Source organism: Neofelis nebulosa, chromosome 5, assembly GCF_028018385.1.
Source record: "Neofelis nebulosa isolate mNeoNeb1 chromosome 5, mNeoNeb1.pri, whole genome shotgun sequence".
Taxonomy (NCBI): domain Eukaryota; kingdom Metazoa; phylum Chordata; class Mammalia; order Carnivora; family Felidae; genus Neofelis; species Neofelis nebulosa.
In genome coordinates this window covers 30272227-30284349 of record NC_080786.1, presented here as the reverse complement: position 1 = coordinate 30284349, position 12123 = coordinate 30272227, and the positions used below count along the sequence as shown (strand labels likewise).

The following is a 12123-nucleotide window of genomic DNA, read 5'->3' as shown; positions in this document are numbered from 1 at the left end:
CTGGCAGGTAGCTGATTGTTTTTGTCCCACTCTGACCAAGAAAATGATACCTCTTAATTTAGTTTGTTTGTCTTTACAGAAGGGTGAGGCTAAAAGTCATTTTGTAATTTTTTTGGTCATTTGTGTTGCTTTTTTTCAGTAAAGTGTATGCTTTTATCTTTTGACTCTTTAAATTTTTTTCTTATTGGTTTGTAGGAGTTCTTTAAAGAAGGGGAAAAAATGAAATTAGTCCTTTATGTATATTTTTCCAGCCTGCTACTACTTTCATTACTTTTTTTATGGAACCTCACTTAATTTCTAATTTTTACATACTCAAATTTATTCTTCATGGCTTCTGTTAATGTTCATCTATTAAATGAAACACTGCCTGTTGCAATAGAGTTTTGTAATATTTTGTAATTTGATAATAGAAATAGGCTAGACCTATGTAGATTTACCTGTATCTTATAATGAAAATTCATCCTATAGTTTGAGATAAATTTTTGCTAATAGCAGAATAGGTCTTGTCACATATATGGTGTTAACATCCGCGACAATGTCCTTTTCTTTATATAGATCAAGCTTCTGAAATTCAGGTGACAATGATGCTCACTGAAAGTTGTAAGCTACGAGGTCTTCATCACAGGTGAGAGGAAAACTACCCAGCATTTAAGTGTTAAGCATGGTAACATTGTATGCTACATTTATATTTAAGAAAGTTGTGATATGTTCTGAATTGAAAGCTTTTTGGAATGCCCTTATTTTTTAAATAGAATATCAGTGAAAAAAATTAAAAAATGCAATAGATTCTAAGGAAGAAAAGAAAACATAGCTGGATAAAACATAGCTAAATTTTTGAGAAAGGGAGTTTTTACATATTTGTGTGCATATTATTCTTTAAAAAATAGGATAGTGATATATATCTGTTATACTCCGTCAAAAATAAATAAACATTAAAAAAAATTAAAAAAAAAAAAAGGCGCCAGGGTGGCTCAGTCGGTTAAGCATACAACTTTGGCTCAGGTCATGATCTCGTGGTCTGTGAGTTCGAGCCCTGTTTCTAGCTCTGTGATGACAGCTCGAAGCCTGGAGCCTCCTTCAGATTCTGTGTCTCCCTCTCTCTCTTCCCCTCCTCCATTCATGCTCTGTCTCTTTCTGTGTCAAAAATAAATAAACATTAAAAAAAATTTTTTTTTAAATATCTGCTGTGAGGGGTGCCTAGGTGGCTCAGTCGGTCAAGCATCCAACTATTGGTTTTGCCTCATGGGTTCTCACAGTTTGTGAGTTCAAGCCCCTACATTGGGCTTCAAGCTGACAGTACGGAGCCTGCTTGGGATTCTCTCCCTCTCTTGCTCATTCTCTGTCTCTCAAAATAAATAAATAAAAACTTGAAAAAAAATATTAAAAAAATATTTAAAAAAATACCTGCTATGAAATTCTTTAACATAGAATACCAGAGATAAGAATAATAAACACCAGTAATCCCATCTCCTAAATTTAGTGAAAGTTAACATTTTACCACTTTTGTTTGGTATATATAAATGTCTATTATCTACCTAGGTGATACATAGATATTTAGGAGTGTAGAAATATTTTAAAGTAAACTAGACATCTCAGCACTTAAATTCATTTCCAGCCTGCAATTCCCCTCCCCCCATGAAGATTTTTTTAAAAAATATTTATTTATTGAGAGAGAGGGAACAAGTCGGGGAGGGGCAGAGAGAGAGGGAGGGAGAATCCAAGCAGGCTCTGCGCTGTCAGCACAGAACCCAATGTGGGGCTGAACCTCACGCACCGTGAGATGACCCAAGCTGAAAATCAAGAGTCAAATGCTTAATGACTGAACCACCCAGGTGCTCCGAAAATGTTTTCATATAATCATAATACCATTATTATCTTTAACAAGGTTAACAGGCTTCTTAATATAACAGAGCAATGTATCTAACTTTTTATATAAGTAACTATGAATTCATATCTACATTTAAAAAAGATTTGGAGCAGTTCATTGAATGGTTGACCAGGATCTTGTCATTAGGTCATAGTATGGTTTTTAAGAAATACTTGTAGTTTTGTATGAAGAACTTTAAAAAAAAAACAAAACTCATATCAGTCCTCTTACAGAGCTATAACAAAAGCTCTATCTTCTGAAACAAAAAGGACTTAAATATCGTATCTCAACATGCTGCAGTATCAGTATTGGGGCAAGGTTTTTAAAAAGAAAAAAAACTACATAGAGTCAGCTTAATTTGTATGCCTATTGCAGATTTGGTTGCATATGTTTAAAAAAATGGGTCAGTGACCATCCCTGTTGGAAGATATTTATGGACTTCTGGGGAAACACACACACACACACACACACACACACACACACAGACACACACACACACACACACACACACAAGTGATGCATGCAAAAGGCATCATGCATTTTAATTTCTTTGTACTTTGAGCAGTTACTTTGGTTCTGCCAAAAAATAAGATGACTATGCAGAGTTTTATTTTTGAGTTTCATTTATACTTTGGTTCCTATTTGAAAGAATTTGAGAACCTAAAAAGAAAGCAGCAGTAGTGAGAGCAATAAAATGGTAATGAAAGTCGAGTTTTATGGCTTTGTGATGGTGGAGGAGAAAACAAATAAGCCAACAATAAGGATACAAATATTTTTGCTGTGATTGAACATAAAACATCTTTTAGTTTCTGGGGAAACATTAAAAGTTGATAAATCTCAGTATTAGAAGGGAAAGAAACAAATGTTCTTTGGGGGAGGAAAAAAGTTTTCCTAGTTTCAAATTCTCAAGTAGATGTCACATTAGGCTTATCATACTTGGGGCATTGATTAATATAATGAACAGGTACACTTTTTAGTTTCATTGAGCATAAAAAAGCCCAGGGTGTCTGAAAAAATTGAACATACAGTAATGGTCGGACTGAAGATGTCCCATTGAAGGGTTAAAGTCAAGTGATTGAAGAATGTTACCTTCCATTGGTCTGATTCAGTCCAAGTATAGAACGTATTTACAGAGGAATGCATGGATAACATTCCTGAGATTATATTTTATAAAAAATACATTTTGTTTCCTTTGAGTAACAAAACAAGAACTGGATAATGGTCATTTAGAAATGTCCTTCTTGACCAGACTGGAAGTGCTTGATGTTCTATTCTGCTGACTCTGAGAGGAAGAGCCAAAAGTGTTTAATACTAGTATGTAATGTAACCTAGTATTCAGGTACCTACCTAGTATTCTTACCCTGATAAAAGGTCTGTACACTTCACAGAAGTGGAAAACAGGGATAAATGTAGACAAAGCCAAGATTTTCCCAAGAAGCAGTTTTATATCCACTGTAGCCTAGGTGCTTTGGCTGAATAACATTCAGAGCAAGTATTTGCAGCATTTCTCATGTGGCTTTAGCCTGTACGGTTTTCCAGCACCCTATCAGGATGAATTAGCAGCCCAGGACATCTTAGGTGATGGAATGCCACATGCTGAATAGGGCTCATACTGGACATTCAGCGATTGGGGAAAGTCTTCTAAAGGCAGATTGTCTAGTTCGGTCATGGCTAATTGTTCTTCCTGGCTGTAGAGTAATACCAGGACTCCTAGTTTTTAATGAGTATCATGGGTGCGTCTGTGCATTTATTTGTTCATTCTCTTATTCTGATTCATTTAGCACCAGTTTTGTACTTGGAACTCTGCTAGGCCTGAGGGACAAAAATGAACTAATGATCTTCAGTGTTCATATTGTACAACTTATCAAGCCAACAAAATACACTTAGTAAGAAATGACACCTCATTTCAGAATTTAACTTTTTAAAACTGGTTGTGGTACGCAATTCCACATGCAAAGCATGTTTACTTCATGTTTTAACATTCCAAGAGTAAGAATTGTAAAGTGTTGATATATTTTAAGTATTTTGAAATTCTTTTTATTCCTTTTTCTACTGGAATTTATGAGAATAATATTTACTGTAAATTGAAATAGCTGTATAAATAAAAAGATACCAATTTATTTTAATTACATCCGAAGTGCTTCATATTAAAGTACTGTTGAGTTATTTCTGTGTGCAGTTTGGCTCTCCATTGGCCTGAAGTTGCCTGGTGGTGACCTCACACTGAGTGCCTCCCGGCCCTCACTCTGCAGGCACGCTTGGCAAGACTGAGAACTGCGTGCAGTTGTCTCATGTCCCCACAGAACCTTCCCTGTTTCTACCTTGTTCTTGCCTACAGCACCAGTATCTACTCTCATCCGCTCTTCATCTAGGTCCCAGATCTTCCTTTTTATTCTCCTTTTCTTTATAAAATGGATAGAATGAAGGCCAGCCATTTGTACTTTAAAACATGTTCATGCAGGGGTGCCCAGGTGGTTCAGTAGGTTAAGTGTCTGACTTTGGCTCAGATTATGGCCTCACGGTTCGTGGGTTCGCGCTCCACGTGGGGCTCTGTGCTGACAGCTCAGAGCCTGGAGCCTGCTTCAGATTCTGTGTCTCCCTCTGTCTCTGCCCCTCTCCTGCTTGCGCTCTGTCTCTGTCTTTCAAAAATAAATAAAATATTTAAAAAATTAAAAAAAAACATGTTCATGCAACTTGTTACCTCTCCTAGAGGGCTTTTAATCCCCTGGTGATAGAGCAAATGATTTGATCTCAAACAGCAAACTTACTGTGCCTGGATAAAATACCTTTAACTCTGCTCAGTGAATTTCAGACCTGAGGAGAGGAGCAGAGAAATAATTTTGGGGATGTTAGATCAGGTAACTCTTCACATTACACCTAAAATCATTGTGTGCTCAGTTAAACCTGAATGCAAACCTGTTGTACTCATTTTAGTGTGCATGGGACTTGGTAAGAAAAGAGGCAGTGTTACTTCCCATGCATTCCTTCTTGCTCTCCCGGGAGGGAATATCCAGTGAGCCAGGGAAAAGCAAAGGGTTTTGGAACTGGATGAAGTTTTGAATTTTCTTCTCCATGCACTTGTTGTTTGTGCTTGGCAGATAACCTAACCTCTCTTTGCATGGGTTTCTTCACTCAACTGAGTGGGACTAATCATCACTGCCACTCTTAGGCTGTAATGGCAAGCAGAAGCTGTACTAGGAGGTTTTTTTGTGCAGGTCTACTAATCTCTTGAGTCCTCATTTTCTGCTGCTTAGGGGTCAGTGCTTTCCCTATTAGTAAGTCCTACATAGCAGTAGAGGAGTCCGCAGCTTTCACTTGTGCGCCGTTGGGTCAGAGTTGTGTGACTGTGGTTTTAAGAGAGACACATGCTCAACTGAAACAATTTAGAAAAAAACAAAACAGAAAAAGCAAGATAGAAATGATCTAAAGCCCCACAACTCAAAGACAACAACTTTTAATTCTTGTCATATTTCTGTGCAGAGTTTTATTAGTTTTTCTCCCATCTTTGAAATTATCCTGCACACATATGTAAATTTTGTATCTTGCTTTCATATAAGATAAACTTTTACTCTTCTTTTCTTAACATCTCTTTGTGACCATTGAATTGTTATGTACTATCCTGCTATTTGGGTGTGCTGTTAGTTGTTTGTAACTTTTTGCTATTAATATTTCATTAACTATCCTTGTTCATGTAGCTTTTTAATATTTGATATTATTTCTTTATTAAATATCCTTAGAGGCAGAATTTACTAAGTTAAGGAGTAGGATCGTTTTTAAGGCTGTGATACTTGTGTTATTTATCAAATATTTATTAAATGCTTATTTTCTATGGCACAGAATACAAAGCATTGGGCATAAAAATAAGAATTCATGTTTTTGCCCTTTTTGGCATAGTTGGGAAAATGAGATAATTATGTAAAAAGTTACAAACCTTGAAGAAAATTAAATTATTTCCAGGTATCAATGGAAAGAGGTGTCGTCAGGAAATAGGATGAAAGTATTTATGTGTGCCATGGAAATTTAAAGAGAAACAATACTGTTTACTACATGGTTGGCTTTATCTTGCACATCATAACAATATTTTATGGTTGGTATGATGCCATGTTAGAGGTATGGAAACTAAGGCCAGGAGAGATGGTTGCACAAACAGTACATGGTAAATTTAGGATTTGGAAATCAGATTCTAAGTCCCATGGGACCAGCTAAGGGCATCTTGGCTTTTGTGGCAGTTGCAGCCTCTCTGAGGCCTTCTTGATAGCATATTCTGGTCCATAGTCTGCATGGGGTTTGCTTTTCTTTAATGTGTTGATGGACTAAAGAGGATGTTATATAAACACATCAAGTCATTTTTTAGATGTCTCTGATTACCCCATAAGAGTAAAGTTTTAGTGTGACTAGAGAGTGTCTTCAGAGAATCCAGTCCACAGGAAACAACTTTGAGTTTACAGCTTTTCCCTATCTATCCACCAAGTGTATATGTGGGAAACACTGATGTCTAGTTTTAAGGGGCATTTATAACATTATTACATTTTTAATGGTTATCATGTTTTTAAGTATGCTTGAGATTTTCTGGTTTTGTTTTAGGTTACCTTTATTGCTTTTTATTAAAAATAAGCCCTTGAGGTTTTAGATTTCACTTGTCTTTCTCCTGATTTCATTATTTTGTAGAAATCTTCTTCCTATTACGCATGTGTGTATAGAAGAAGGAGAAAAGCCCATGGTGATACTGCCTTACATGAATTGGGGGAATCTTAAGTTGTTTTTACGGCAGTGCAAATTAGTAGAGGCCAATAATCCTCAGGTGAGAAAAATTTGCCCCAATACTAATTATTTGCCGGGAACTTCTGATATTATCTTTGAAAATAGATGTTAACCTTCCTATATATAAACTGTTTAAAAACCTATAAAAACAAACTCAAAATGAGCTAGAAGATATTTATACCCTGTTGATTTAGAGTAAGATGGTTTATGATTCCTGTCTTAAAGGTTGCACTCTACTGATGGCTGAACTTTCTCCTTTTATCCATTGTGTGTTTATTTATAATCACCTCAGACCCTCTCTAACACCATCTCAGCCATTTTCCTGATAACTCTTTGAAGGCACTGGTACTAGATCTCCCTTGCAGGAATGGAAACACACTTGACAGAGTCATTTGGTCCATATTATACCAAAAACTGGTCGTGACTGGAGGTCTAGATTATGGGGATAATGGATCTGTTTTTAATATGCTTGGCTATAAGATGTCGATCACTTAGGAGTTTCCTTCTCTTTGCTGCTTGTGCACATGGCTGTGAAGCATTTGGTTATATTCCAGACACATTATGATGGTAGTGGTAGTAAAGCCTAGCTGGTGTTTTGTTGCCTACTGTAACTTGTAGCTGTATTGTTTGTTTTAGAGTTTATAATGATGTACTTACTACAGTTGCCCAGAGAAAGTGGATTCAAATGCTGCATCGAGTGACCTATAAGTCAATATGCTTTGTAAATTGACAGAATTAAAGCCAGGGTTCCCCAAAAATTGTTGGAGGCTGCAGCCCATCAACATTACCTGAGGAAGAATTTCACTCCTTAGCCCACAGTACTAGCATACTGGCTCTAGAGGAGCATATCAGTAGTGAGAGCTATAGACTTATATTAGTTTGAAAATGGTCTCCAGAGATAATCTCCTAATAAAAACTTTTGATTTTAAAGAACAGGTTATCAAATAATAAACATTTGAAATATTATCTTGAGAATTCGGCATTCATGGAACAGATATTTATTGGGCACCTATTGTAAGTCCTAGTTGTTGGGGAGATCTACCTAACAGATGAGAGAGACAGTGTGAAATAAATGGTAAGTTACATTACAGAATGATAAGTACTAGTAGATACAAATATTAGGGAGCAATGGGAACATATTCTTGATCAAGAAGTAGCTTTTTAAAAGTCAAGTGTAGGTGTAAAGAAGTATTTTGGGATGGAGTAGGATTGTGGAATAAAATAAGTAGCTGCCATCATAATTTTTGTGCTAACTACAAGCAGTGTCATTTTTTTTTTTTTTTTTTTAAACCACAGGCAATTTCTCAACAAGACCTCGTACACATGGCCATTCAGATTGCCTGTGGAATGAGCTATCTGGCCAGAAGGGAAGTCATCCACAAAGACCTGGCTGCTAGGAACTGTGTGTAGGTGCCATGAGCTTGTCACTGTCCTTTGATGTTTAGTTTTCCCTGGATTTGGGCTCTCTCCAGGAGTTACTGTGGGAATTGTAAGAGTAACCCTGATTCATATGTTTTAAACAGTCTGATTGCATTTGATGCTCATGTCTTTACTTTTCAGGATTGATGACACACTTCAAGTTAAGATCACAGACAATGCCCTCTCCAGAGACTTGTTCCCCATGGACTATCACTGTCTGGGGGACAATGAAAACAGGCCAGTTCGGTGGATGGCTCTGGAAAGTCTGGTCAATAATGAGTTCTCCAGTGCTAGTGATGTGGTAAGTGCTGGGAATCTTGTATATCAATAGAATGGTGAAGAGACTTTATGTTTTAATTTTTTTTCTATATATTTTTTTAAATGTAGTAACTGTTCCCTGAAATGTTTCATTGAGAAAGCAAGTGTAGTTAGCTCCAGTCAGCCAGTTCATGGAAAGATGCTGTGACTCAGACCATGGGCCATCAATGTGTGTAATCACGTTTCATCCTCAGAGTAACCCTGTGAGGGGGCTGTTAACACTATGAAGTAGCTAGACACGAATATCCCAGTTTTAAAGGTAGATACTAAGGCTTAGAGAGATTTCAGTATTTGGGTTTTTTTTTTCTTATGTAAGTCTCAGAAGAACCAAGTGATTGCCAGATCATAAAGATTTATTGTTCCTTTCAAACATCCTCTTCCAACATTATGAACTGTGTTATTTCTAATTCCCCAGATGCCACTCTCTTCCCTTTTGTCTGAGTAGTTCTGCCCACCAGAGAATATCATATAGTGGGATCCTTTATACTTAGTGATGAATAGTTTCAGTAGCCATGTTTACTTGTGGGTATTTTGTAGACATTTTAAATTGCTTTTAATTTCTCACTTTTTAGTCTGATTTGAAAGATGGATTTATTTTTCTATCTCAGTACAGTTTGTTACTGTAGCTGAATAGAGATTAGGTAAAACTTTTGCTTATAGGTTCTACCTCTGTGACCACTCAATGATACGGTAGTAGTAAATATAAAACCATAAGAGACTTGAATGCAGAGAGCAAACTGAGGGTTGATGGGGGTTGGGGAAGGGGAGAAATGGGTGATGGGCATTGAGGAGGGCACTTGTTGGGATGAGCACTGGGTATTGTATGTAAACGATGAGTCACAGGAATCTACCCCCAAAGCCAAGAGCACACTGTATACACTATATATTAGCTAACTTGACATAAATTTTTAAAAATAAATAAATATAAAATCTTATAGAATTGTTTGCTTTGAAGTTTCAACTGTAAAAATTGGGCTTACTATATCCTTGTATCTTGTGTTTACATCAATAGATTTTATTTATAATATAGGGTTACCCTTTTACTTCTAAGTTTGTGTGCTTTAAGGATTACTCTTCTAATGCCCTCATTTCCTTAGTTGTATTAGTGTCCTCTGGATGCTGTAACAAACTATGCAACCTTGGTGGTAAAACAAGAGAGGTTTATTCTCACAATTGAATTCTGGAGGTCAGATGTCTGATATGAAGGTGTAGGCAGGGCCATGCTCCCTCCAGAGCCCCTAAGGGGGAAACTTTCCTTGTTTTTTCCAGCTGCTGATGGCTGTTGGCATTTCTTGGCTCATGGCTGCATCTCTCTGCTGCATGTTCCTATCACCTTCTCTTCTGTGTGTGTCTGTCTCTTAAAACTCCTTCTGCCTGTCTCTTATAAAGATATTTATAATTGCATTTAGGACCCACCTATATAATCCAGGATAAGCTTTTTTTTGGGGGGGGGGGAGGGAAAGGTTGTATTTTCAGTTTTGATACTGATTTTTCTCAAATAATATAAAATGGGAAAGCAGAGTTTGATTTTAGTCTAGCACACAGCTCCTGTATGAATATCAGTAAGGACAAATTATGCTCTTATTGATATGTTTTGGAGGTTGCCAGATCTTTATTTAGAAGTTCTGAATTGTAGCTGGAATTCTTTGCCAGCTTCTACATTAAGCAAAGCTGTTTTCATGGGAGTACAAATGAGTTTAACGTTTTTAGCACATAGCTTAAAACATAATATCAGTTAAACTAGAACTATATGGTTTTCAGATCTACCCCTTTAATAGAAAAGCCTACATCTGAACATTTTTGAGTGAAGAAAAGTAACTTTGTTCAATATAGCTTTTTAAAATTCTTACTCTATTGTTGATTTAAAAGATTAAGTCACTCATCTCTTTGGGATATTACTATTTTTTTCCATGGTTGATTTTTAAAATTTGTGATTTTGTTACTCATTGAAATATAGCATAATTGCCTTAGCAGAAATGAAGGGGCAGTTGGGGTGAACCCAAAACTAGTCTAATGGGCAGGAAATGGAAGATGTTTCTTAAATAACAAGTATGCCATGTAACTTCAAGAGATTGGGGATTGTTTGATTAATCTCTCAGTAAAAGGAGTAGTGATAGTTTCTCTTTCAAGGGAATATACAAGATGGCCAATAGTGCTGTTTGCTCTTACAGTGGAAGCCCCTAGAAAATGCACTGCTTAATTTAATGTATTTAGCTGCGTAGGTATTCCACTCTAAATTTGAGAAGTAATGGAATTATTTTTTATAACATTTATGATTAAATATTTCACAGGAACTCCTGAGTGAAAGTTAAATTAGATAATACACTTTCAACCAATGAAACTATAGTTAATAATACATCCCTAGGTGGGGTGCCTGGGTGGCTCAGTCGGTTAAGCATCCGACTTCGGCTCAGGTCATGATCTCATGGTTCATGGGTTCAAGCCCCGTGTCGGCCTCTGTGTGGACCACTCATAGTCTGCAGCCCGCTTGGATTCTGTGTCTCCCTCTTTCTTTGTCCCTCCTCTGCTCCCGCTTTGTATCTCTTACCTTCAAAAATAAACATTAAAAAAAAAATAATACATCCCTGAGCAATGTGATCTACATCTCTTCAGCCGAGTACACTGTCCTGTATTAGCTGGTCAAGTCCCAAGTTGAGGATACATGGTTTACTTGAGCAAACATTTCAAAATTATATTTAGAATTAGTTACTTTTATGGTTATGGTATTTTATAAATTTTGCAAGAGTTCATATATTTTATGTAAGAATCTGTCTTCTATCAGAATGTAGTTGTACTAGATACCTTGTTGCTTGCTGCTTGATCACTTGACAGCTTTATTTTTAAAAAATCTCCACGAACTTAATGGTGAGCAACTTAACAGCAGACTTACTTTAAAATCATAATTACTTTTAGTGTATCTTGGCATAAACTTACTTGAAATCTCTGTGTGCCCCAAATTCTTCTGGCTGTACTTAGAATGTGATAGTGAGAAAACCCATGGATTTACATTTAATATGGTTAGCTCCTAAAATGTTCAGATTTTTCTTCTTTAGATTCTTAGAAATTCATTTCTTTTAAAATATATGTGTGTGTATATATTTTCCCTTTAAATATCTTTTGTCTTGGATAGTTAAGATTAAAAGGAATAGGAACACTTTTCTGTGTCCTAGGACTGTGATGTCACACTCACTGTTCAGTTTTGTGGGATTAAATACTTTTTGAATTCTTACATTAAAACACAAATGTTAAAGATTGCTTGTTAACACTTGTATTGAAAATCTTTATGCATAATCATTGTTCTCTTGTTCCCACTTTTCCATTATGGATGGAGTTGGGGGTTCAAAAGCTCCATTTGAAATGCTGGTTTGGGGCTGAAAAGCTTTGTGTGTAGTCATATGCAAGATAAGTAATGTAACTCCACTCCCAACAGAGTCCTACACATGTAAAATACACATTTCAGGTGTAAATGTAGCACCTAACAAATGATATAACTGCCTTGGAGGGGGCATTTTCTTTGTCCTTTAAAAGAGCCTTAACATTTTTGCTTTTTTTTTATAGTTGAAAATTCTATGTGATTTGTTTCGAAATACATTAATGTTTTCTATCTTAAAAATAATACATTGCATCTCTTGATTGTGTTTCCATAATTTTTACTGAAAAGATTCAATATTTCAGTATGTCAATATTCTTATAATGTTAATATCAGCTTTTAACTGTTGAACTTAGGAAATATGCACAACTAGATTTGACTGGTTATA

At 36.1% G+C, this 12123-nt stretch overlaps 1 protein-coding gene across 3 annotated transcripts in view; it reads left to right on the top strand.

The window, feature by feature from the left end:
- Nucleotides 1-12123, top strand: part of RYK (receptor like tyrosine kinase) — a 104764-nt gene that overhangs the window by 75523 nt on the left and 17118 nt on the right. For all 3 annotated transcript variants that reach the window (XM_058729945.1, XM_058729943.1, XM_058729944.1), the window contains 4 exons: nt 556-625; nt 6536-6668; nt 7925-8034; nt 8189-8348. In XM_058729945.1, coding sequence (XP_058585928.1) covers nt 556-625; nt 6536-6668; nt 7925-8034; nt 8189-8348 — 473 coding nt within the window. The remainder of the gene's footprint in view (nt 1-555; nt 626-6535; nt 6669-7924; nt 8035-8188; nt 8349-12123) is intronic.